General features: G+C 41.0%; 1 protein-coding gene across 1 annotated transcript; it reads right to left on the reverse strand.

Annotated features, from left to right (window-relative positions):
- Positions 1 to 12,113: 12,113 nt before the first annotated feature.
- Positions 12,114 to 15,048, reverse strand: LOC146699666 (collagenase 3-like). Its single transcript, XM_085469501.1, has 10 exons — positions 14,915 to 15,048; positions 14,504 to 14,751; positions 14,267 to 14,415; positions 13,980 to 14,108; positions 13,708 to 13,869; positions 13,455 to 13,578; positions 13,204 to 13,337; positions 12,941 to 13,100; positions 12,729 to 12,832; positions 12,114 to 12,555 (listed from the first exon to the last, which is right to left on the reverse strand). The coding sequence occupies exons 1-10, from the start codon at positions 15,011 to 15,013 to the stop codon at positions 12,437 to 12,439; spliced, it is 1,428 nt and encodes a 475-aa protein (XP_085325627.1). The 5' UTR covers positions 15,014 to 15,048; the 3' UTR covers positions 12,114 to 12,436.
- Positions 15,049 to 27,443: the final 12,395 nt, after the last annotated feature.

Below are 27,443 nucleotides of genomic sequence, written 5' to 3' on the forward strand. Positions count from 1 at the left end.
TGACTTGTGTGCATACATTGAAGTCTGGTGTTATATAGGCTGTGGAGGGGAAGTATCGTAGAGTGGGTGTGTTAAGCAACTACTTCCTTGAGCTGATGACTCAGTAATAGTTATATTTAGGATGACATGACTGAGGAGAAGATCAGCACAGATAGAAAATTCCCAAATCAACTCTGTGATTATGAGATGACACATTACAAAACATTACATACCAAAACTACAGATTTTTAAACCAAATATTATGTTAATAGTGAAACAGTAAGGGATAATAAAACCAGTGAGTTTTGACTGCTGTACATATCATTGTAGGATCATGCTAGTGTATTTCTTCATCAGTGTTTTGCTGATACTCATTCAGACAATATTGTCTCTATGTATTTAAACAGGAGGGAGATGAAACATTTATTGTATATTTGTCATTTTACTTTGAATATGTTTCCTAATTTTGCATGTTGTTCGAAGTTATATTACAACAGACACTGTAAATTTTGCTTAAGGCGGTTTAGCACAAGTCAGAAGATATTTATCGAATCCATCACAAAAGGGAGTACCTAGATTATATTTTCTACTGATAAGTGAGCAATGTGTCCTGAGGCTAAACCCAAACAAGATATATCGTGCTGTCAACAAACCCTCTGTTTACTCTCAATTTTGCATGTGGTGCACAACAGTGCTGCCATTCTTTTCAGTATTGGACACTGATGGTAGTATCGTTTGGATTGTGTCTTAGATATACTGAACAATGCTAAAAAAAACCCAGCTAGTACATGTGTAAACTATGACCAGTTAGTACCTGTTATGAAAAAGTATCTATTAAGTGTCTATTAGGTCCTTCTTCTTTTCTTCTTTTATTTTTTAAGAAAACATAAAATGAAACACTTTGAAAAAAGTTTTTTCTATGGTTTAAATATGCACCACATGATGATCATTTCTTTTGTGTCTCCATGATTGCATATATGAGTACCTATTTTGGGGGCAATTATATGGGTCAATATTACAACACTCCATTACACAATGAGCTGATGTTAACAGATTTTAACACAGACTGCATCAGTCATCCGCAATCGTCTCGTATAAGGATTACAAGAAGTCTTGTATAAGGTCCACCGGTAGTGGGGCACGATGACTGTCTTGGAAAACAAGAGAGCTTGTAATGCATCAACAGAACCAAAAAAAAGAAAGTATGCATTTTCATCATTTTGTATATATATGAGTGCTGTTGTGACATGAATCAGAGACTCGTCAGGATTTTGACTGCATGACAGCAAGAAAAAAGAGGTTTTTTTAACCTTATTTGGGGCAAATTCATTGAACGTCATAGATATTTTGTGAATCATACTTCAGTGGTATAGTGTTCATGCTTTTACAATTAGAAACTGAAATTGTCACTTTTTAAAATTTGTCATATTTAGAAACAGGCTTCAAAATACACTACTCTACTGTAGTAACAGTACCTATTTCCAGCATTCTTACAATGTTTATGCTTCTGTTCCAGAAGTCAGAAAACCTCATTAAAAAGCCAGTTTGTCCACTGTGATTGCAGCTGAACCTGATGGGAACTGATAACTCAACCTATGACTTGTTACTGCAGCTTGATGATCTGATGCATGAATCACAGAGATTGAATCACAGAGGTTGTTGTAGGCAGAAGATCTTTTACTACTGAATGTTGAGTTGTCATGACTGAAATTACCCAAACACTTCAGGGACTCTTCCTCCTTCTCAAGAATAGTACTCTCTATCTGCTGCCTTTTAAGGTAATGAGGTAATGAAGTATTCAAAAAAAAAAGAAAAAATTCCAGACCATGCTGAGACGACTGAATGGATATCAAAGGCTGATGCTCATTGTTATACATCCTTTTGGCTTTTGTTTTGGTAACTTTGCAGTACAGTATGTAAAAACCATGCTGATAACCCCATCGTTATATGAGTAGTCATCATAGTTTCCCTCCAAACAGAGATTATGATTCAAACATCAGGTCTATCTCCACAGTCAGGTGTATGTGGGCAGTCTATGATGAAACAGAGATCCACACCCATAAACATAACAGTGTGCGTGTGAGACAGTGAGACAAGAAATCCAGACATTTCCATTTTGGCAGCTTATCAACAATTTTCTCAGATGTTAGTTCCTGGAATGATAGATGTCAAAATGGCTAAAAAATAGCTCAGACATAACAAAGATGTGGCATGGATTTGGCAATAAATAAAAACCAAAGTGTGAAAATTATCTTTCAAATGTCACCATCACCATTCAACATTTCACCATTCATCATATCAGAAAAACATACTCCTCCAGGAGTGAGAGTTCTAGTCACCGTCTGGGTTCTCCTTGGAATCCAAACCATTTCAATTCCAAATGTTTACTTACAGACACCAAGCAAATCTGAGCACAGGAAAAGCAGGTAAGATACTCTTTTGCAGGCAAGGCAAAGAAACTTTCAAAATTGTGAGGAGCCAATGGACTGATCCAGACTGCGAGACATGAAAAATATGGTGACTTTTCCTGTTCTGTGGTCATTTCAACCGGACAGAGACAGGAGTAATGATAGAGTCAACTCAAAGGGACAAGTATAATTCGATCCCAGTTTCTCAGTTCGTAAACGAATGTTTTTGTACACAACCAACCCTTCTGAGCCAATGTGTGAAAAAAGGCGTGGGTCAATATCACCACAGGTTTCAGGTGAAACCATTGTGAGACCTTGCATTACCCTATTAGGCGACCTATTGAGGTTACTTCACACTGTCAAGTAACCTCAATGGGAGTTGAGGTGCCTGGAAAGGAATCTCAAAACTGCACTGTAGAAAGTTGGTGTTTTACAGGGTCAGATTTGAGTTGTCCTTTAACCACAATGAAAACAAGGAATGAAACAGAGTATGTGTGAAACTCACATTTCTCACCGCTAACACAGAGCCAGTTCTTAAGATGGTGCTAGAGGACCAAACAGCCATGGCTTTAATGATGATGGAGGGTCTTAGAGGAAATGGGAATATCATCAAACTAAACAAAGACAAAGTGATAAATGAAGTATTGAAACACATTATTTCCAAGGGAATGGGAAACTGCCAGAGCACTGGTCAAACAAAATGCTATAACAAGGTATTCAAAGTGCGCAAGATGTGTTTGAATGCTGTTTTAAATTTGTCTCCCTCTTTAATCCTTACCAAGTAATAGGCATTACAAAGGTCCAGTTTAGTGAAAATGGTGTTGCCTTGTAGGAGTTCCAATTCAGTTTACAGGAGGGGTGAGGGGTACTTGTTTGTCACCTTGATTTTTTCTTTGTCATGAAAAAGAACCCAGCACCAAGCTTTGTCGAACACTTCTGCAAGATCGTGCTACACTTGAGGCATGGAGGGACGGGGTTCAGGTGTTTTGGCTCTAATGGAGGAATTGACCAAAGGGGTGGTGGATCTGAGGAAAAGTAGATGGCAATTTATACTCCACCTAGGGCAGCCCGCTCTCACTCCCGATGCGTAATATACAGATGATTTGTCACGTCCCGAGGCATTCCAGGGAATGCGAAAGGTTACCTTTCTGCGTTCCTATGTAATGTGCCGGATTGTGGATGAAATCTAATTGAATGACGCTCCCGCAGTAACACACATTCCAGCTGTGTATTCCGGGCCTAACCCTAACCTTATCCCTAATTTTAACCACCACCTTAATCGTGTTAGACAGTGTTTTCCAAAGCGATTTAAGTCAAATAAATGTACATGTGTAGATTTATTCCAAACAGTTCTTATGTTTCCTCATTTTAATATAGGGATGTGTTAGGTGGCCAAAGGCGTAATATACTGACGATTTGTCACCTAGCATAAAATGTTACGCTTTGGGAGTGAAAACGTGTTGCCTGGAGATGCAATCTTTAGAACAATAGATATTGGGATTATGAGTACTAAGTCTGTGAGGACCGAAAACCAGGAGTGTTTAAGGTGCTTCGAATAGGAAAAGGCTAATTTGCTCTACATGGTTGCCTGAGAAAGTTAATGAAAAAAGTTGTAAATAATCTATGAACCATTGCGTCAAGAACCATTATTAAACATACTCAGAAACTTATTAACAAACTCTTCAGAAGACAGACTTGGGTACACTTTAAAAACTGTTTGTCCCTATCTATCTATCTATCTATCTATCTATCTATCTATCTATCTATCTATCTATCTATCTATCTATCTATCTATCTATCTATCTATCTATCTATCTATCTATCTATCTATCTATCTATCTATCTATCTATCTATCTATCTATCTATCTATCTATCTATCTACCTTGATGCTCTTCCCACTTCAGGCATTGGTAGAGGCCACTCTGGAGGCTTGAGAGGCAGCAACAGCCTTGAAACGATAGCCTGTGCAGGCCCCTGAGAGACAGGTGGGCTAAGCAGTTTCTGCTGAAACACTGGGTGAACCACCCAGGAACCTTGACAGTTTCATGGCCAGGTGAGCCATGTTTCCTCAATTTTTCAAGTTCATTCCCAGTGTTTTTGTTTGATATATTTGTGGGATGTTATGAGATGTGGATGTAAATGAAGGGCAAAACAGAACATTTAAGAGCTGCCAAATCAGACACATGCGGAGGTGGTAGTGTAAAGAGGCAAAACTACAAATAAACAAAAAACCTACAGACCTAACTGCATCATGGTCATGTGTCCTGGTAATATATTTTTGTGTTACCCCCCTTTTAAACTTTTATTGATATTCTTTCCACTCTTCAAAATTTCCCAGGCTTCCCTGCGATTCCTTGTCTTTGCTAGTTGCCTTTTCTTTCTTGTTCTGTAATGCTTAACCTGCCATTAACCTGATGATTGTATACTGCTTGTTCTTTGTTCATTTTTGTTTTTGGCTGTTCTCTCTCCAACATTCATTCATTTATTCATAATCCATCAGTATGAATGGACGGTAATTGAAAATATGGCGCATGCATTCATCAATAGGATGACCTGTAACAAGGTTTTGAAATTAAAGTGGGCTGTGATGTGAATGAACTGGGAGGTTGTTGTATGGTGTTAGTTCAGCAGGCATTACACACACATGCAGGTAGGAACAGATGATCACCGGAGATAACTCCTTTCTTTATTTTTATTTTTCTTCTTTCAAATACCACAACCAGAACAACATACTCACTAGCGCCCTCTAGCGCTTCTGGTAAATGCATCTACAGAACAAATGCAATAGTATGTGGACACAACAGAGGTTACTTCAAATGCAACTTTTCAGCAGCTCAACAAATATGACCAAATAGGGCTGGGTATCGTCACTGATTTCTAGAATCGATTCAATTCCAAATCACAACGTCCCAATTTGATTTGATCAACGATTCGATTGAATTCGATTCAATTTTGAGTCAGACAGTCAGAAATATTACAATTCTGATCATTTATCAGTACCGACACTTCATCAGAGGTGTAAGCATCACAGCACATGGCTTTGTATCACAGTAACTGAGGATAAAACCAAAAAAATATCATGAAGGAGATTTTCCCAGGGATCCCAGGGGCTATGTTGTCTGGGGGCTTTTGCCCCCTGGTAGGGTCTCCCATGGCAAATTGGCCCTGGGTGAGGGACCAGACAAAGAGCGATTCATAAGACCCTTATGAAAAGGACACCGAGGGAACAGTTTACCCTGCCCGGGATAGGGTTACCGGGGCCCCGCCCTGGAGCCAGGCCCGGGGAGGGTGCCCGAGGGCGAGCGTCTGGTGGCCGGGCCTTAGTCCATGGGGCCCGGCCGGGCACAGCCCGAAGAGGAGACATGGGCCTATCCACCCGCAGGCCCACCACCCGCAGGAGGCGCCATAGGGGTCGGGTGCATTGTGTGCCGGGTGGCGGCCAGGAGCGGAGGCCCTGGCGGACTGACCCCCGGCTGCCAAGACTGGCAATAGGGACATTGTCACCTCTCTGGTGGGGAAGGAGCCTGAGTTAGTGCGTGAGGTTGAGAGGTATCGGCTAGATATAGTCGGGCTCACCTCTACACATGGCTTGGGCTCTGGAACCAGTCTCCTGGAGAGGGGCTGGACTCTGTCTCAGTCTGGAATTGCCCCTGGTGAGAGGCGGCGGGCTGGGGTGGGTATTCTAATATCCCCTCGGCTTGCTGCCGGTACGTTGGGGTTTTTCCCGGTGGACGAGAGGGTTTGTTCCCTGCGCCTTAGGGTCGGGGAACGGGTCCTGACAGTCATCTGCGCTTATGCGCCGAGTGGCAGTTCAGAGTACCCAGCCTTCTTAGAGTCCCTGGGGGGGGGGGGGGGTGCTGGAGGGTGCTCCACCTGGAGACTCTGTTGTCCTGCTGGGAGACTTCAATGCTCACGTGGGTAACGACAGCGAGACCTGGAGGGGCGTGATTGGGAGGAACGGCCTCCCTGATCTGAACCCGAGCGGTGCTTTGTTATTCGACTTCTGTGCTAATCACAGTTTGGCCATAACAAACACCCTGTTCGAACATAAGAGTGTCCATAAGTGCACGTGGCACCAGGACGCTCTAGGCCGTAGGTCGATGATCGATTTTGTAATCGTATCAGCAGACCTGCGACCATATGTTCTGGACACTCGGGTAAAGAGAGGGGCTGAGCTGTCAACTGATCACCACCTGGTGGTGAGTTGGATCAGGTGGCGGGGGAGGACACTGGACAGACCTGGTGCACCTAAACGCGTAGTGAGGGTGTGCTGGGAACGTCTAGCAGAGGCCCCAGTCCGCGAGATCTTCAACGCACACCTCCGGCAGAGCTTCAACAGCATTCCGAGGGAGACTGGGGACATTGAGTCCGAATGGACCATGTTCAGCGTCTCCATTGCCGAAGCTGCTGCATTGAGCTGCGGCCGCAAGGTGGTTGGTGCCTGCCGTGGTGGTAATCCCCGAACCAAATGGTGGACACCAGAGGTGAAGGGAGCCACCAGGCTGAAGAAGGAGTCCTATCAGGCTTGGTTAGCCTGTGGGACTCCGGAGGCAGCCGACAGGTATCGACAGGCCAAGCGGAATGCGGCTCGGGCAGTGGCTGAAGCAAAAACTCGGGTGTGGGAGGAGTTCGGAGAGGCCATGGAAAAAGACTTTCGGACTGCCTCGAAGAGATTCTGGCAAACCGTCAGACGTCTCAGGAGGGGAAAGCGGTGCTCTACCTGCACTGTGTATAGTGCTGGCGGAGCGCTGCTGACGTCGACTGAGAAAATTGTCGGGCGGTGGAAGGAATACTTCGAGGACCTCCTTAATCCCACTGACACGTCTCCCGAGGAGGAAGCAGAGTCTGGGGATGAGGGGAATGACCCGCCAATTTCCGGGGGCGAGGTCACTGAGGCAGTTAAACAACTCCTTGGTGGCAGAGCCCCTGGTGTTGATGAGGTCCGCCCCGAGTTCCTGAAGGCTCTGGACGTTGTAGGGCTGTCCTGGTTGACACGCCTCTGCAATGTTGCGTGGAGATCAGGGGCAGTACCTGTGGACTGGCAGACCGGGGTGGTGGTCCCCATCTTTAAGAAGGGGGACCGGAGGGTGTGTTCCAACTACAGGGGGATCACACTCCTCAGCCTCCCTGGGAAAGTCTATGCCAGGGTGCTGGAAAGGAGAGTTCGTCCGTTAGTCGAACCTCGGATACAGGAGGAACAATGCGGTTTTCGTCCTGGTCGCGGAACACTGGACCAGCTCTTTATCCTCTCCAGGATACTTGAGGGTGCATGGGAGTTTGCCCAACCAGTCTACATGTGTTTTGTGGACTTGGAGAAGGCATTCGACCGTGTCCCTCGGGGTGTCCTGTGGGAGGTGTTGCGGGAATATGGGGTGTCTGGCCCATTGCTACGGGCCATTCGATCCCTATACAACCGTTGCAAGAGCTTGGTTCGCATTGCCGGCAATAAGTCGGACTCGTTCCCGGTGGGTGATGGGCTCCGCCAGGGCTGCCCTTTGTCTCCGGTTCTGTTCATAATTTTTATGGACAGAATTTCTAGGCGCAGCCAAGTGGCGGAGGGCTTTCGCTTTGGTGGCCTCAGAATCTCATCTCTGATTTTTGCAGATGATGTGGTTCTGTTGGCTTCATCGGGTGAGGGCCTCCAGCTCGCACTGGAACGGTTCGCAGCCGAGTGTGAAGCAGCGGGAATGAGGATCAGCACCTCCAAATCTGAGGCCATGGTTCTCAGCCGGAAAAGGGTGGAGTGCCCACTCCGGGTCGGGGATGAGTTCCTGCCCCAAGTGGAGGAGTTCAAGTATCTCGGGGTCTTGTTCTCGAGTGATGGGAGAAGGGAGCCGGAGATCGACAGACGGATTGGGGCTGCAGCTGCAGTAATGCGGACGCTGCACCGGTCCGTCGTGGTGAAGAGGGAGCTGAGTGTAAAAGCGAAGCTCTCAATTTACCGGTCGATCTACGTCCCTACCCTCACCTATGGCCACGAGCTGTGGGTAGTGACCGAAAGAACGAGATCGCGGATACAAGCGGCAGAAATGAGCTTCCTCCGAAGAGTGGCTGGCCTCTCCCTTAGAGATAGGGTGAGAAGTTCGGCCATCCGGGAGGGGCTCAGAGTAGAGCAGCTGCTGCTCCACATCGAAAGGAGCCAGCTGAGGTGGTTCGGGCATCTGACAAGGATGCCCCCTGGGCGCCTCCTGGGTGAGGTGTTCCAGGCATGTCCCACCGGGAGGAGGCCCCGGGGCAGACCCAGGACACGCTGGAGAGATTATATCTCTCGGCTGGCCTGGGAACGCCTTGGTATTCCCCCGGATAAGCTGGAGGAGGTGGCTGGGGAGAGGGAGGTCTGGGCCTCTTTGCTTAGGCTGCTGCCCCCGCGACCCGGCCCCGGATAAAGCGGATGAAGATGGATGGATGGATGGATGGATGGAGATTTTCCTGACCTGACTTTTTATAGCAGATAACCTTAAAAATATTCTGCAGTAGAGCAAAATTTGGCATAATTTTAAAAAAGTTTAAATTTCTTCGGTATTGAACAGCAGAAATGAGCCTTTCTAGTCGGCAGTCATTGGAAAAAAAAAAAAAAAACAGCGGTCAATGTGACAGATTGAAGAACTACTGCATATAAAACTGTTCAGTTAATACTAATTCATATCTGTTGATATAAGGATGCAAATAATGTAAATATGGTAAGAAAGTGGTTAAGAGTTTATTATTTTTCATGTTATATTAATGGCTTTCATGTTATTTAAGAGAACTGCAATCTATACATCAGTGATCGGCTAGTAAGCCTTTTCTGGGATCGATTAGTAATGTCTCTATTCTCCACTAGGGGGCTTTCGCGCGTTCTCCTCACTGCAATAAACTACTGCATGAGAGACGCAAGTCATAATCACTCTCGTGATTCTTTTCCCCCTGTTTTCAGGTAAAAATGTTTAAAAGTTGATATATTTTCAATGTGTACACTGTTAAGATATTTAAGAGGTAATCCTTCATTGTTTTGTAAGCGTTTGAAGCATTATATTACAGTTTTGTGCACATGTGCGTGGTGGTTTTGAGCTGTGTTTTGTACTGTGTAATGGCCATTACGATAACTGCAGGAGCTAAAAATGCCGCGATTGTCAGCCATTTTGTCAGGAAACCTGCTCAAGTATATGTATAGTAAGCACTTTAGTATTTCGGTTTATTAATTAGTGTTTTTCTTCCACCATGTGACATTTAGCAGTACAGAATGTGAAACGTTTCTGCTCATTTTCACTGCAATAAACTACTGCATGAGAGACGCAAGTCATAATCACTCTCGTGATTCTTTCCCCCCTGTTTTCAGGGGTGTAACAGTGCTGTAAACAACAGTAGACTGGTGGGTAATAAGCAAGCGACAGCAGAGACACTCAGAGGCTGTGGCAAGAAATACAAACCATCACAGACTACAAGCCCACTCCACAGACTGCTGTCAGTTCCACCCCTTTATCAGATGAGCTAAACAAATTCTTTATTTGCTTTGAGGCACAGAACTTCTCCCCTGCAGAGAAGATTCAACCCCCCGCTCCCCGAACAATCAGGTGGTGACACTATCCCCAGACAGTTTGTGGAGATCCCTTGCCAGGATCAACACACGCAAGGCCCCAGGTCCTGACAACATCCCTGGACGAGCACTGAGGGACTGTGCTGCAAAACTCACAGATGTCTTCACAGACATCTTTAATACATCACTGACCCAGGCTTGCACATGCCTCAAAGCCTCCACCATCATTCCTGTACCAAAGAAGTCATCTCCCTCCTGCTTTAACGACTGCCATCCGGTCGCACTCCCCCCATCATTATGAAGTGCTTTGAACAGTTAGTCATGCATCAAATCAAGACATCTCTTCCCCCCCAACCTGGATCCATTTCAGTTCGCATACTGGTCAAACCGCTCGACCATTAGAATGCTGTTCATAGGCTTCAGTTCAGCATTCCCCAGCAACTAATTCACAAACTGGATCTGCTGGGGATCAGCACCTCGCTTTGGCTGCTGGATTTCCTGACAGTAAGACAGCACGGGGTCAGCAGCAACACCTCCAGCACAAGAACACTGAATACAGGGGTTCCCCGAGGATTTGTGTTGAGCCCCCTACTCTTCACTCTGCTGACCCACAACTGCACACCATCTCACAGTTTCAAGCTTCTGTAATAAAACTGTTAGGGGCGCACCACCATTTGGAGATCCACGGCAATGTGTCATGCAGGACGCATCACCCTTCTAGAAGTATTGTGTAAGAGAATAAAGTGTGAAATGGTCTACTGAACAGTGTTTTGTCTTCCATCAGATGCCTCTGAGGGATCAGAAGAACTCGATGAAGTGTTGATATTTAACACTACTCAGTTATTAGTTCTCACATCCTGATATATGTTATAGGGGTGCAACGATACTCGTATCGATATTGAACCGTTCGATACAGTGCTTTCGGTTCGGTACTCATATGTATTGAACAATACAAATTTTTAATTTATTTGATCAACTTTCCTTCTGACGATGCTGTCTGTGTTGAGCGCTCAGTGGATCTGCGCTCGACAGTGCAGCCTAGGCGGAGTAGTCGAACGCAGATTCACTGAGCGCAGGGCAAGCTAGCGAGACAGAAGTTTAGCTCTCCTTGCAACATGGCAAATTGAACCTCCCCCACCCTCATTCAGATCTGGCGTTTGGAACTATTTCGGTTTTCATGTGAAATATGACCCTGAAGGTAAGCGCGTCATGGACTAAAGTAAAACAGTATGTCGGATGTGCAATGCTCAATTACATTGGTGGGAACTACTGCGTTAGCGCAGTTAGCTCGTTAACGTGTTGGCTGTCCAGCCCCAGGCACGGGGCGATCCGCGGTAGCTCGTAAACTTGCCGTGTTGTGGCGTTAACGTCATTTCAACGAGATTAACGCTGACAGCACTAGTGGGAACACAACGAATATGACTGCACATTTACTCCGACATCATCCTCGTGCAAAGACAAGTGGAAGCAGACAAAAACAACAAGCACGCATGCTACAAACTTTACCCGAGTCATTTAGACAGCCGTTAGCACATGATTCTCCTCATGGGGAACTGATATGTTTAATATGCTGCTGAGAATATAGCCCAGAAGAAGCGTATAGCTTTTATTTTGGTAAGAGCCATTTCTCTGTAATAAACTCTCTTTTCCAAAGATGAGTGATTCCTCAATCAGATATATATATATATATATATATATATATATATATATATATATTTTATTACTTTGTTGTTTCAGCAACATTAAATTTAAAAACTGTACTTTTGAGTTAAAATATATAGTTATAATTTTAATAAATGACAAATTAAAAAGGCATGAACATTTTTTTTGTATCGAAAAAAATATCGAACCGTGACACCAAAGTATCGAACCGAACCGAACCGTGAATTTTGTGTATCGTTGCACCCCTAATATTTTAGTAGTCATTTATCTCTATATCACTTTTATTCTACCGACTCTACATTCGTAAGAACTTTCTATTGTATATTTTTATTATAATATGACTGAGTTTAAGTTAGCTAAAAATAACTCCAAAGAGATACTTTTTCTTTTATACTTGGATTATATATGAGAGGTAAGGAAGCACTTCTTCAACTTTTGCATCAGTATTTTGTAAATAAAAGATCTGTACTTATTCTTACATTACCAGTGTGTGTACTTTATCCACCTTTGGTTGTAACATTGTAACACAACAGTAACATACTTAAAATGTGCTTATTGATGATGTCAATTTAATTTTACTGCACTCCATTTGATCTTTTGTATACATAAAGTCACAGTAATTAAAGTTGAAAACACAACAAAAACAATTAGCGAGTGAAAGAATTACATAATGACTGTGCCATAAATAAAACAAAATAAAAAGGTGAACCTCAATGAAGCAATGATTAACATAACAAAAACAAAATTAAGTACATAAGCTGCTGGTAATTGTTCAACAATAATATTAGATATCCAAAATTATATTGATACAGTTTCTCTTTATTTTTTTTACTGTGCCTTATTTAACATTCAAAATCTTCTGTAAACAAGTTAGAAAACTGGCTTATAGTAGCAGGGCAAGAAGTAGCTGTTCGACAGCACACGGTACAGCCTCCCGCTCCACATGGCATACTCAAACATTTGTGGTCCACTGTAGAGGTAGGTGTACCCTGCAGAACAGAGATGCTACATGTTAGTGCTGCATAACAGACCAGAGGGATTTTTAAACATGTTAAAATAGCAATCATTCATTACATGTAAACTCAAAAGATAAAAACAGAAATATCAAAAACAGAAATCATTGTCTCGTTTCAGTGGTCTTCAAGCCTGAATTGCTGCTCACCTCCTTGCTGCAGAGCTGCAGTCACTTTGGAGGTCATTCCCAAGAAGGTCTCATCCACCTGTTTGGGGAATCCCTTATCCATCGTCTTTGTGGCCTCATTATAACTGGGAAAAGAAAAATGTATTTAGATTCATCTAACATTTGTAATACAACTTGTAAGCTGCTGTATGAAAATCAGTTGCCTAATTTTCTCAGGTCTTAGTGGAACACACCTGTAGTATTCACTGCCTACAAAGAACAGAGTCTTCCCACTTTGTTCGTCATAGAGGGCCGCATCAACTTTCTTCACTGTTTTGGGCAGACCAAAGCTGGATATTGGTTTAGGATAGCCACTTACAAGATCATAGCCGCTGAAAGCCCACACCTGCTGATCTGTGAACAAATAAGAAGTAGACTTTATAGTAAAGCTATGTAAAGGCACAAAAATGCTGACTTCAAAGGAGTGCTGCATTAGGTGGACACTGAGAAAGCATACCTTTAAAAAGTAAGACACGGTCTAATTTTTGGCTCTCATAAGCAGCATCAATATTAACAGGGGCATCGGGCCAGTTAGCTGAGATGAGAGTTTGTATAGGTGTGCTGATCTGAGGGTGTTTGCGCCAGACTAATCTGTGAACACATGCACAAAATGTAAATTAATGTAAATGACCAATCAGCCAATGTCAGAAGCCAGCTCTGCTATGAGAGATTTCTCACTCAGGTATTCAAGCATTTATTTTGTGATACCTGTCCTTGAAGAAGAGCATCTCTCCTCGCATTGTGGCAACAGCATCCAAAACCATCGTTGAATCACAGGCATCAGGAGTAGTGGGCGCTGTAGGTCCAGGCTTAACGGGATCTGGATTTGGACCTGGAAGTAATTTAATAAATATCACACTGTTGTAAGTTGTAAAATTATTTATGCACAGGCTCTTCTAAGATTTTGGTCAACTCAAATATTTTTAATTGAATAAAACCAAAAAAAGAATTTAGCACTCACCATAGAGGGACTGGATGCCATTAACGTCATCCCGGGGAAGAACATAGGTGTCAGGGTTACTGTATGAGTACACTGAGTACATGAGAGCACCGGGGTCATTGGAGTGAGACAAGCCCAGAGAGTGACCAAATTCATGGGCAGCAACCATAAAGAGGACGTAGCCTGAAGTAGAAAACACAGAATGACAATTGGTTACAGCTAAGGATAACTCAGGTCGCACACTACAGAGTAATAATTTGGACACCACAGTTCATAAAAGTAAACAAACTTACCCGTGTTTGAGCGGAACGTGAACGTTTCATCTTCATCAAAATGGGCATCCCCTCCAATGCCATCACCGGGAGCAAATGCGTGGGCGAGAGTGCCATCAGGGCCATCAAAGGGGTAACCATCACCATGTGCTGTTAGAAGATAGTGGTATTAGACTTGGCCAAACAAAACAAAAAAAACACTAAAAAATATAGGTGAGATGGTGAGATAGGTGGGATGGTCATGTCTTGTGCAATAATACAATAAAAACGTTCAGTGATTATATTACTTAGTGTGTTTTTAGACTCACCCCAGCGACCAAAGGAGATCATAATATCAGCAATGCCGCTGTAGATCCTTGTGAACCTCAGTGGAGTGACTTTGGCCCACACCTGCAGAGCTTTGTCTATGGAGTCATCCACCTCTGCCACAGACATGTCAGGTGTGTAGTTCTCTATCCTGCAGAGCACAACAATATCCAAGAAAATCATTAGTGTGGTCACATTTTCTCACGTTGTGTGTTATGTTGTGTCTTTAGATCATTCACCTGTATGTGAGGCTGTTTTTCTTCCATTTGAGGTTGTTTTCAAAAGTGGAGAAACGAGCGACCTGTTCATCGGGAACCCCACAGCGGGGCTTCTTCATCATGGCCAAAGTGTCAGCATCCAGAGACCCGGTGATCTGGAGACCAAAGAATCTCTGCATCTCAGCCAGCTTCTTGTTCAGCGGGCTGATGCCCCTTCTGACAGCTGGACCCTCCTCCTCTGTGAGGTTGAAGAATTTCTTCAGGTAGTTCTGGAAGAGAGAAATATTCAGAGCTTTACACTCAAATATCTGTCAGCATGTTTAAGCTCAAGAAACAAGACAAATAACAACATGGGATGGACAATTAAAATAATCACAACGTTTGTCCACTCTAGCCTATGCCAAAAAATAAAAAACAGCCAAGTACACATACCTTTGCAAAACTTTCATCTTGCCCAGTAATCTGAGATACTGGCATGCAGTAAACTGCCACTGCCAGGCCAAGCAGAATGCTCAGAGTCAAAGTCTTCATGCTTCCTCGTTGTGTGCAACTTGTGTCTCAGTGCTGTGAGAAGCTGTTATATAGGCTGGAGTTTGGATGTGTTGAGTAACTACCTGCCGTCAGTGACTAACGAAATGCTCCTTTTATGGTGAAGAAGGGAACTCTGGCTTTGATTGCTCATGACGGTGTTACATGTACAAAAAACCCCAAACACTGATGTTGAATCATTGTTGCAGTTTGCAGAGGAAATTGTTCATGAGATAATTAGAACAGCCCCAACATCTGTAATTATCAGATTTTAATAATAATAATAATAATAATAATAATAATAATAATAATAATAATAATAATGGATTGGATTTATATAGCTCAGTGAACTCAGGTTAAAGTTGTTTTCCCTCTTTATGAAAGTTCTAGAAATAAAATGTAAAACTATTCCTATTTTCAAGCTCTCAAACAAAGAAAACAAGCGTCCATTTTTCCTTTTCCAGAATTGACCTCATAGCTGATTTAAAGCAGATTTAATCACATATTTGAAGATTTTCTTTGTGTGTTTTTTCCACAATTATTATTATTGTTGTTGTTGTTGATTCACTTCATTTTAATATAGGGTTCAAAGCTGGTTTCCTTCTTTTAGCTTAGCTGTTATTATTTAAAACTTAGTTTCTAGTTTTCTTTCATATTTTCTCAGTGGTATTTGGTATCTGGACTTAATAATCTCAGAACAGTTCTTGTCTCATTAAACACTTTCACCTGTGTTTTCTTGTAATGGATGTGTTAACATAAATTTAATATTCTGTCAAACACTGCATTGAGGAATTGGAAGGTTTTTTTTCACTATGAACACTTTGGTTTTTGCACGATCCAACATGATTCCAAATGAAAAGAAGTATTTTGCCAGGAATTGGTCATGGAGGGTTTCAAGTGCTGCACATCACATACAGGAAAGGAAGATTAATGTTGACATTGCCACCATTTCTGTTACAATTGTGCAACCACATCTTCTACAATGAGCCACCTTTTGAGGTGCGTGGAACAAACCCGTGGACCAAGCTGAAGTCTATTAGCTGAAGTTCTTGAAAACCCTGTCCTTAATGCACAACATGTACTTTAAACGTGTGCCTCACACAGAGCCAAGACAAGATCAGATTCACTTTACTACCTGAAGTCTTGAAATTGCTACAGTGAAGTGTTAATGTTATCAGTGGGGTGGCTCAGATGGCAGAGCAGATCAGTTACTGATCAGAAGGTTGGTGGTTTGATTCTTGGCTTCCCCAGTCTGCGTGCCAAGCATCCTTGAGATACTAACCCCAAATTGTCCTCTGATGCATTCATCGGAGTGTGAATGTGTGTGAATGCAGATTAGTTTGCACTTGTGTTTAGAAGTGCTTGTATGAGTGGGTGTGAATGAGGCATGTTGTATAGAGCACTTTGAGTACTCCAGGAGAGTAGAAAAGCGCTATATAAGAATCAGTCCATTTACCAGAAACATTAAAGTCAGTTTATTCTACACATTCAATCGTGCCCAACCGCATAACGTGTTGGAAACTGGAAAGTTTTTTTTTTTCTGTGAGTCGACTGCAGGTGGGTGTTTTCCACCTTACCTGTAATTATCCCAAAACACTTTGTGTCAGTGTTACACAATACTGGACACAGGGATGAAGAGTTTTGACTTCATAAAGTAACGTTCAGCCTCAGGTAAATTAGGCAACAGCAGTAAAAAGACACACACACACACACCCACACACACTGAATATGTTTTAATAGAAAAGCAAAGATATTTTTTTTTATCAGGAAAATATCAAATTTTCTTTGCTAAGTAAAAAATAAATCCCTCTGATGGAACGACACGAGCTTAAAATAAATGTTACGTTTGGCTGAATAGCTCTATATCACATGTTGATGTTTGTATAGAGAGATTTAAAATTAAAATTAGCAGCAAAAATAGATTAAAACACACATTTCAAATCATGAAAACTGTACAAATTCCAATGTTACATCACTGTATTACACACTGAGGTAAGACTAACCACACCCTAACCACTTCTCTATTTTCTGTTCGATACATTGTGGTTATTACTGGACGTAAAAGTTTGTGTACGCATGCACAGCACCGTCAAGCTCCAGGGAAAGCATTACTTCACTTATCTCCTCTCTGTCACTGTTTCATTGCCTTCCTTCACTTCACATTCCAGCAGCTCATTAACACGACTGATGGAGTGCACACGTTTGAAGTTGGAGTCGTATTTGTAGTCCAAGTTTCCTTTGAAGAAGTGCACAGATCCTGTGGGGAAATCAATATTCATTTAGAATTTGAAACTTAAAATGTATTGTGGCAAACTGTGTTTGCTGTATGGGGCAAGGACTGTCTGTGTACAGTGCATTCAAAAGTATTCATAATGAAAAGGTTTAAGTACCTTGGATAGTACTGCCTTGGTTATAAACCTTTATACCTTACATCTTTTTTTTTTACTCTATGTCTATATGCAAGTATTTTCCAATCACAGTTAGTGAAGATATTCTATTAATCTGAGAGTCAAACAGCAAAGGAGCAGAAAACTATGAAGTGTTAGTGTAAATGTACTGTAAATTTTGTTGGATTGAATTTCTTTTTATGAGAAATTGACATTTTAAAGGGCTCTAAAAGAAAAGTGATGTAAGTACCATCATAGAAGACAGCAGCATCTATAGGCGTTGGGATCTCTGGCCACTGCTCCTCAACAGACATTGGTGATCCCTCCATCAACCTTTGTTCCTCGTTGTATCTACATTATCACATATAATAATAAAATATAATAGTTATTTTAGAAAAGCAGAGATTAATGTCAGTATTTTCTTGTTTATGGATGACAACATTTCCATGGGAAGTGTGATAAACTACATGACTACTTTACTTAAAGCACCGTTTTGATGACAAATAGTCAAGTTGGTGACAACAGTTGATTCTGCAACCACTTGTACTAGAGATGTGTAATTTTGTATTACATCAAAGCGTAAGCAGGAAGCCTGTCTGGTTTAGACTGGTTCTCACGCAATGATGTTCTGTTTCTATGTGTGAAATAATAATAGCACTCACACATAGCCATACAAAATTCTTTAAAGTAAATTTTAAAACTGCGGAATGATGGCTGCTGTCAGTGCACCGCTACATAGATGAAATGTATTTGAATTAATCCATACCTGCTAGTGTTTTTTCATTTCCATCACAATGTTCTTAATCTGAAGGTTTAAAATAGATAAATGGGTCACAATCCTGTTTAGAGAGCTCTCTGTTTGACCCATTTACTAATGCAACCACATCTTCACTGACCACCTTACCAACTTATCACCAACCTTGTTGTATTCTACAACGTGAAAATAATGACCAAAGTCCAAACGGGGAACTAAACTTCTAATTCAAGTTCCTATTTAAAACTGACGAACTGTGCTTCAAACCCAAGTAGGCCGCTTTACATAAACCTTGTGTAAAACATCTTTGGACACAATCTTTAAAAAGTAAATATATTCTCCCAAACCCATATGAAGGTGTAAGCAGTCTTTTCCACTTTATGTTGGCTGCAGCTTGTTGTTGTTTTATTATTACTCTTTAACATATTTTTGCTGGTTTTAACAGAAGAGGACAGTCTGGATCTCTTATATCTGATTGCTCTTTCATCTACCTACTATCAGGAACACCCATCTATGTAAGATCTCAGCAGTGTGCAACTGCTTATACTAGATTGGGGAGCAGTGGCCAGGGATCCCAACGCCTATAGATGCATCTGTCTTCTGTGATGGTAGTTACATCACTTTTCCTGTCATCTCATTGCATAAAGGTGATGCCAGTACATAAACATGTCTCACACCTCTCCAGGTACATCAGTAAAATTTAAATGAAAAGGTTCAAGACGTGACAAATTAAAAATTAAAGGGTGGTTAATCAGCTTTCAACTCTACAAAAACAGAGCATGCACTTACAAAAATACATACATGGAATAGGCCTGCAAACAGTCAGACTAACCATCCATTACAAAACTACAGTACACTGGCACAGTGATGTACTGAAACATGTTTACTGTGGTAAAGTATGTAGTACAGTCATTGTACATATGTAATTGTTGTCAACATTTACATACTATGATGTCGAAAAAGGTAACTACCTGTGCTCTTCGGATCATGGTAGACACAGTGAATCTACTGTTTGGTTGTACCCTTAGTCTGGCCTCCTTCATTGTCATACTATGGACAAAAACATGGACAATCACAGTAGCTCTGATTTCATCTGATATTACTGTTCTTTGTCCTCGCTGACCACCTTGACCTCCTCTCATACGAACTCCTCTTCTTGGATTTCTAACCATTGTAGTGCCTCACAAACCAGTGATCTGGCTTATATGTATCCTTACATCATTAGCCACAAGTGTGATAAATTTTGAGTTGTGTTCAACCGGTGACACCTGAGCGTTAATTGTGTTTGACTTTTGCCACCAGTGCTCACCATTATGCAACACAGGTGCATCACAATGATAATATGTTGACAAGATGTGTCTAAACAGGTGAAAAGTGCTTATGGTTTTGCCAAAAGAGTGACTGATTCAATAAGTGGGTTCAGGCAACTGAGACTTTGGTTCAAACAATAGAGTTTTCGAGAAAAACTGTAACAAAGTGGAAACACTAGGAGTCAAAATGTATCACACACCAATCAGAAACTTTGATGGATAGACAAAAGTCAGCTCATTCAGGTTTGAAACAATGGATCCAAAGACATGCAAAGCAAGAGTTTGAGGAGGACGAGGAGGTCTAGGACACCAGGGAATGAGGAGGAGGTGGAGGTAAAGGAACATAATTGCCCATTGGCTTATTGTAAATGTCCCTGGTCAGCAAGGAGGGAATGTCACTCTGTGCGCAGCCATCAGCCAACGAGGGTTACTCCACTGCCATGCCATTCTAGGACCCTATAACGCTATGCTTCTCATTGCTTTTCTTGATAGTCTGAGATAACATATGTTCCAGCGGGACTGCAGGGAACCAGCACAAACCAGAGCAGTCCCACTGCGTTGTTGTTTGGGATTACATTAGCTTTCATCGCATTGCTATGGTTGATGACTGGTGTTCTAACATCTTTCTGCCTTCATACTCTCCGTTTCTAAACCTGATAGAGGAGTATTTTGGGCATGGCGGTGGAAAGTGTACGACAAAGAACCATATGTCCATGTGCACCTCCTCCAGGCCATGGAAGATGCCTACCTTGACATATCAGTATATGCATGCCAGTGTGGATCAGGCATGCATGAGGATTTTAACCCCGCTGCCTGGCTAGGGCCAATATAGCCTGTGATGTGGATGAGATTCTCTAGCCTGACCCAGACCACAGACAGGATGCTGAGGTGGACTAATGTTTTTGGTGTGTGTTATACTGTATGGTACATGAATAAAAATGTGCCACTGTATCTACATTGGTTTCATCTTTTTTGTTCATGATTTGAAAAGGTTTTTGAGGGGAAGAACCACAAGGAACATAACTTGGCAGTTTGGGGAATATTGTTTTACATTTATTGCACCAATGTGTAAGATTATGTTGTCATGTGTGTGTTTGGGGCCTTGTGAATGCTGTCTGTGGCAAAGTTTGGTTTTTCAGCAAGAGTGATTGGTTTTGAGTATAGAGCTTCATTTTGACCTAACAATACGGTGTTTGGGAAATTGGGTGAGACGTTATGGATTTGTGTTTACTGTTTTGGGAATACGAGGCATAGTTTCAAGAAATGTGTTTAAGCAATCAAGAAAAACTGTAATCAGCTACCATCTCTCCTATGGATTCTTTAATGTCTACAGTCTCAGATCAACACAGCCCTGCCCTTCAGCACTATCAGCAGCAGGAGCAGCAGCAACCCCTCAACAGCAACATTGTACCTAGGGCTGCCACAAACGATTATTTTGATAGTCGACTAGTCACTGATTATTTTTGATTAGTTGACTAATCAGATCATGCATCAAATGGACGTAAAACGTACAGCTTATTGCACCAGCAGCATCTGCTCTTATATAACTATCATTAGCTTACATCTTTAAGTGTTTAAGGTCTGTGCTAACTAAAAATAAAGACAAGATGATATTTCACTAAATTTTAATGAAATCTGCAGATAGTTTCGGTGAAGTTTATGAAAATATGTTAAACGTTTATTTTGTGACCCAGAAAGAATAATAAGAGTAATATTAAAACTAACTAGCTGCCGCCATTGTTGGAAACTGAGATGGGCTGCGCTATGAATTGTGGGACACAGCTTCTTCTTCTTCGGGGTTTAACGGCAGCTGGCATCCTTGTACATGCAGTGCTGCCATCTTCTGTTTCAGTCCGTTATTACACTCTTAAATCCTGCTACTTATTCCTGCGTCTCTTGGGATCTTACAAAGCTTCAAACGACGCGTCGACTATTAAATTAGTCGTCGACGATTTTGATAGTCGACTAATCGTGGCAGCCCTGATGACAGTGATATAGTGTGATGAGATTCCATATTAGATTCTTGATGAATGTGTGTTGTTGTTCTTCACCCTGGTTCTATGTGCCCCTTTTTAACTTTGAGCACCCACCCCTTTCAACATCTCTGCACGGCCCTGGTGTTCAAAATTTTGCAAGCGAAGTCTCTGTACTAAGAATTGAGGGTTTTGTTATTCATAATTTCATTTAATTCTAGTTTTGTTTTGTGTATTTTGTTCAGCATTTCCTGTTCCCGATGGGACACGTAGGCTTCTTCTAAAGATTTTGGGTTTTTTTTCTAATTCCTGAATATTCTTTTTTTTTTTTCTTTTTATGTGATGAGAAAGAAATTATTTTACATCTCATCACAGCTTTCCCTGCTTCCCAGAGAACAGATGTTGATGTTCCAACGTCATTATAGTCTAAATATAAAGTCCACTCCTTTTATAAAATGTTGAATAAATTCTTCATCTTTGAGCAATGATGTATTAATCTCCAGTTTTTACTTGGTGGAATGTTCTTCTGATGTATTAGTGTTAACGACAGAGGAGCATGATCGCTGACAGCTATAGGGTGTATCTCAGTGTCTGAAATGTCACTCAACAGTGAGCTGCTCACTACAAAATAATCGTGATGAGAGTAGGAGTGATGGACATATGAGAAGAAAGTATATTCCTTATAGTTGGGGTGAAGGGAGCGCCATGCGTCGCCAAGACCAAAGTCGCTCATCTACTGTCTGATTATTATATTTGTGGACCGCAAATTGTGCTGAGTTCCTGCTGTATTGAGCCTATCCATTTCTTCATGTAGTCCAAAGTTGAGGTTGCCCCAAGAAGTGCGCAATCTGGGTGTTCAGAGAGTGCACTAAAAAAAAGTGGAAGAAGCTATGTACTTACATAGCTTTTTGTTAAGTATAGATAATTTAATGATTAGGAATCTACCCTCTGGATCTATAAATGTGAGTACTGAGAAATTAATATCTTTATGTATTAAAATTGCTTCTCCCCTTTGTCTAAAGCTGTAGGAGGCGAAGAACACAGTGGGAAACTCAGGTACTTTAAGTTCATTTATAGCTGTGACAGGTCTGTTTGTCTCTTGTAATAAAACAACGTCTGCCTGTAGTTTTTATATTTATATTCATTTTTCCTGCAGTGTATAAAAATTGGTGTATTTCAAAAATAAACCTATTAAGACACTCAAAATAAATTTCCTGTGGTGGGAAACTATTTTGTGCAACTTTTTTGTATTTACAGTTTTGAGAGATAAGCCTCTTAAATTTCTCTAACTAGAAATATATGTTAAAAAACCAAAAACGATTTTCAATCTTTTTGTAGTTTATTGCACTTTTTTGTAATTTATGTAATTACTATGCACTTAATGCAGACATATTATTAAAATTTGGGCTATAATGGTTGTATTGATGTACAGCAACTTGAAATGCTCCCAAAAATGGCTCCACAGCATGTAAAAATATAATATAAGCTCTGGCGGACTTGGTTCTATGGTAGGTCTTAAAGGGTTAATCTAGCATTCCTGGCTAGTTAGAGTTTTTATTAGGTAGTATTCATTGTACTTTGCAATTGCACCTATATGCAATCTTAACTTATATTATTATATCACCGGAATAATCTTCCAGTTGATATTCCCGTGTCTGAATTATTTGATCTTTTAAATTACGATCAATAACTTATTTATTTAACTTAGCATTGCCGATTAATTAGTGCTTTGTTTCATCTGGTAGTGTTTTTTGCACTTTACTATTGCATCTGTTATACCCCTAACTAAAGATTGTGAATTATTATGTAGTTTTAGTTTGCATTATTCTCCTGAATTAGAAGAAGCTGATAACTATTGCATTTGTTAAACTGATTTGCATTACATTAGACTGCTGATTTATCCTTTAATTTTATGTAATTTTATTTTTATTTCCTACTATTGTATTTAGAAGCACTTTGGTGTACCTCTGGTCTTTAAATAATAATAATAATAATAATAATAATAATAATAATAATAATAATAATAATAATAACAATAAACTTTATTTATAAAGCACACTTAAAAACCAAGGGTATGCCAAGGTGCTTAACAAGTAAGAGAGTATAGGAGGAGGATAATAGAAATAGGACCAAAGCAAGTACCACGTATGCAAGAAGATAACTGTCACTGATACATAGGAAAGCAACAGGTACAGAGCAAACAAGAATTTAAATGAGCATAAAAGTGCATGATATAAAGTCATAAAAGAAATATTAACTAGAGGGAAAGGCAAGATTTCTAATGTGTTATAGAAATGAAGTTGTATTGTATTGTTCACTTCACCATCCTTCTTCGTTCGTCGCGAGCCGCCGCTGCAGGCCTGGGATTCAAACAGCAGAGAAGGTGGTGAGCTGGAGATTGGAGGAGTAGTGAATGTTGACAGAGAGCCTCCCATTCTGATCACCGGAGACTTGGACGAGGACCATGCAGTTGATTCATTTGGCCAGAGTCACGTGATCAGTGACGTCATTAAAAAGCTTCATTAAATGCTTTGGTTCTTGATTCGGTGGTTTATAAGGAAGTGAATCATTTGCGGGATTTGTGGAGTTTTTTGATGGTGAGAGACAGCAAACCAGTGATTATTCTGTTGAGAGATATGCAGCCAGCCAGGGTGGAAGGAGGTTCTGTCATGTGGGAGTATTTTGAGTTGATTTTGGTCACAACAGAAGCATACTCCATAATGAGTTGTGCATTTTTATATGTATATTATATGCAATTTTAATCTATTGTATTTACCAACATCAAGAAGTCACAAGCAAAGGAAGACCACACCGTGGCACAAGGAAAGTTTATTGATGAAAATTATTTATTAAACAAATAAACATAACAATTTCTTCACCCCCAAAAATACATGTTCAAAGCAACACAACGGTGGCCCAACATCAGATAGATCTGCTGTCAGAGTTATATTGTTGGATTGTTATTTTTGCTTAGAAACATATAATCATATATGCTTAGAGGTATTTAATCGATTGTATAATGACAGGATGTCTGATCCTTAGTAGTCTACAAAGACTCTGTGTGCGTTCCAGAGCACTCTGGCATACACACACATCCTAAGGTCATGAGAGAGGTCGTACCTTCTTTTTCTGATTTATAGTATAGGAGGACACCTACTCTGTGTCTGTTTAGGTGAACTGTTGGACTCACGGGCGCCAGCAGATCATTCACAGGGTCACATCTTGACACACACACACACATACCTACACTACACACAGACGAGGTACTCTTTGTTCACAATGTGTAAGATGTCATATGTTAAGGAACCTATGCATATTCATGTAACCACAATAAAAGGCAGTGCTACAGGGGAGCTGACTGAGAGTGACTGGGGTTCGAGCGGCAGGAACAGCGCTCGTCTCAGTCAGCAACAGGTTTGTGCCAACATAAACCTAACAACTGTGAACTCCACTCTGTAGCATGGGCAGTCATAATGAAGCAGTTCATTTTATTTTGTGGATTCAAGCTGCTCTTCATATTTTTGGCCACCAGATGTCACCAAAGACGACTGTGTTGAAAAGCTTTGAGTAATGAACACAAGCTTCAATGATTCAGAAAGCTTCATTTGGCCATCACTAACACTAGGAAGCTAGAAAACTAGAAACCTGAAAACTAGAGACTAAGGACGAGGATCACAGGGAGCTCAGAGGAAAAAACACAGCACAGTAAGGGTACAATGGAACAACTAACAGAGAAACAAAGGACTTAAATACACAAGCAGGACAATGAGACGATTGGGAACAGGTGGCAACACAGCTGGGACAAATAAGACCTAATGAGACAAGGGAAGCAAAATCAGACACACTGCACACAGGACAGGGACTATCAAAATAAAAGAGGAAACACACGACAGGCGCAGAGGCACGCTCTTGACACTGAATAGGACAAACACGGCGCACAGGGACAGGAGTAACAAACTGCGACATGAGACACAACTAGGGAGCAAGAAAATAAACATGACAGAATTAAACCTACACTTAACATCAGGGGCACAGGAACAAAACCTAAGAACTAGAAATCTTTAATAAATCTTTGTTTTTACTTGTGAACTATGTAAGCTGAGACCAATGAACTAATGATCACGGTATTCAAAATCAAAGCTGATATTTTCTGAATTTTTCTCTCAATAGTTAATATGATATGTTTTATATGATTTTACTGTAGTTCAGCCACTTCCATTATGAAATAATTAGAACTTAATTCGAATAAAAGTACTCAGAATGACTTGTAATATTTTTGGTGATCCTGTGACCTTCCCTCATCACATCAAAATGCTGACATATCATTTGTGTTTTGTGCAAATTAGCAAGCGTTAGCATGCTTGTGTACTAGCTAAAGCTATAGGGTTAAATGTGATAATTATTTTATTTTTTATATACGCTAAATATTAAGCATAAGAATATGCTAAAGTCACCATTATCCATTAGCACAAAGCTGTAATAGTTTCAGGTGTAAAACTCGCAGATAGTTTTACTATTACCGTTTTTCTTTATTTTCTGACTATCACTTCCTACATTTTTACAGAAATATCTCTATTTGTATAACTGCATTATCAAAACAGCTCATTACTTTAGGTTTAAGATATTTGAGGTGAGTTGTTTCCTGTCACTGTGCATCTATAAACACCAACTCTTTCAGTGTAGTTTGCTACATATATCTGTAAGTCGAAGGTGCAGCTGCTGTATTTTGTCTACTTATCTAGTCCAGTGTCAGGCTTCACCAGAGTCATTCATACCTATTTAGCATCACCAATTAACCCAACTCCATGCATGTCTTTGGGCTGTTGGGAGAAATCTGAAGTACCTACAAAGGGAAAAGATCCCAGGATGGATTTAAAAATATAACCTTCTTGCTGTGAGGCAATAGCTCTAACCACTATATCACTGTGCTGTCACTGCTGAAGTTCTGTTTTTGCATATTGTGAAGCAACATTTAAAACAAAACAAAGTATGCTAACGTTGTGTTATTCAAAGGCTGCTTGAACAAAAGAGGCACTCTAGTGCAGGCTTTTTTTTAGAATCATTTATCTCTTGTATTTTACTTTTATTCTACTTGTTCTGCTACCCTACATTCCTAAGAATTTAATTCCAAGTTAAAATACAAATTGTATTCTTTTCTGTTGTGGAATTTTATTATAATATGACCAACTGTGTTTCAGTTAGCTAAAAATCACGGGTCATTTACTCACCAGAGGGTTGGTGGTTTGATCCCAGGCTCCTCCAGTCTACATGCCAAATATCTTTGGGCAAGATACTAACCCCATGTTGCCCCCTGATGCATCCATTGGAGTGTGAATTCGAGTGAATGTCAGATAGAAGCACTAAAAACCTTAGATAATGTGCTTGTGTGAATGGGTATGATCGGGTGAATGCACCAGATGTAGAAAGCACTTTGAGTACTCAGTGAGAGTAGAAAAGCACTATATAAGAACCAGTCCATTTACCATTTAAAGTCCTTTAATTTTTAATTTTTAATTTTTTTAAATCGACAGTGCACCATATAATCCTACGGAGCCCCGCAGGGGACATGGGAGAAAAAAAAGATTAAGATGGACTTTTGCGAGATCTCGCAAAACAAACTCGGGATCTCGCAAAACTTTTGCGAGATCTCGCAAAACAAACTCGGGATCTCGCAAAACTTTTGCGAGATCTCACAAAAGTTGAATTCCAACAATGGCGGCAGCTACTTAGTTGTAATATTACTCTTTCTGGGTCACAAAATACACTTTTAAGATATTTTGAGGCGTGAATGTAGTTGGTTGGCTTCGAGCTGGCGGCCTCCGAAGAATGCGGCTAAAACTTTGGCGAGATCTCGCAAAACTTTTGCGAGATCCTGAGTTTGTTTTGCGAGATCTCGCAAAAGTCCGTCTTAATTTTTTTTTTTCTCCCATGTCCCCTGCGGGGCTCCGTATAATCCGGTGCGCCTTATGTATGAATTCTGGTTGTGCTTACTGACCTCAAACCGATTTT

This window comes from Copadichromis virginalis, linkage group LG10 (genome assembly GCF_057382275.1).
Source record: "Copadichromis virginalis isolate Kocher_CV1m ecotype Utaka linkage group LG10, C_Virginalis_male_GT1.1, whole genome shotgun sequence".
NCBI classification, from domain to species: domain Eukaryota; kingdom Metazoa; phylum Chordata; class Actinopteri; order Cichliformes; family Cichlidae; genus Copadichromis; species Copadichromis virginalis.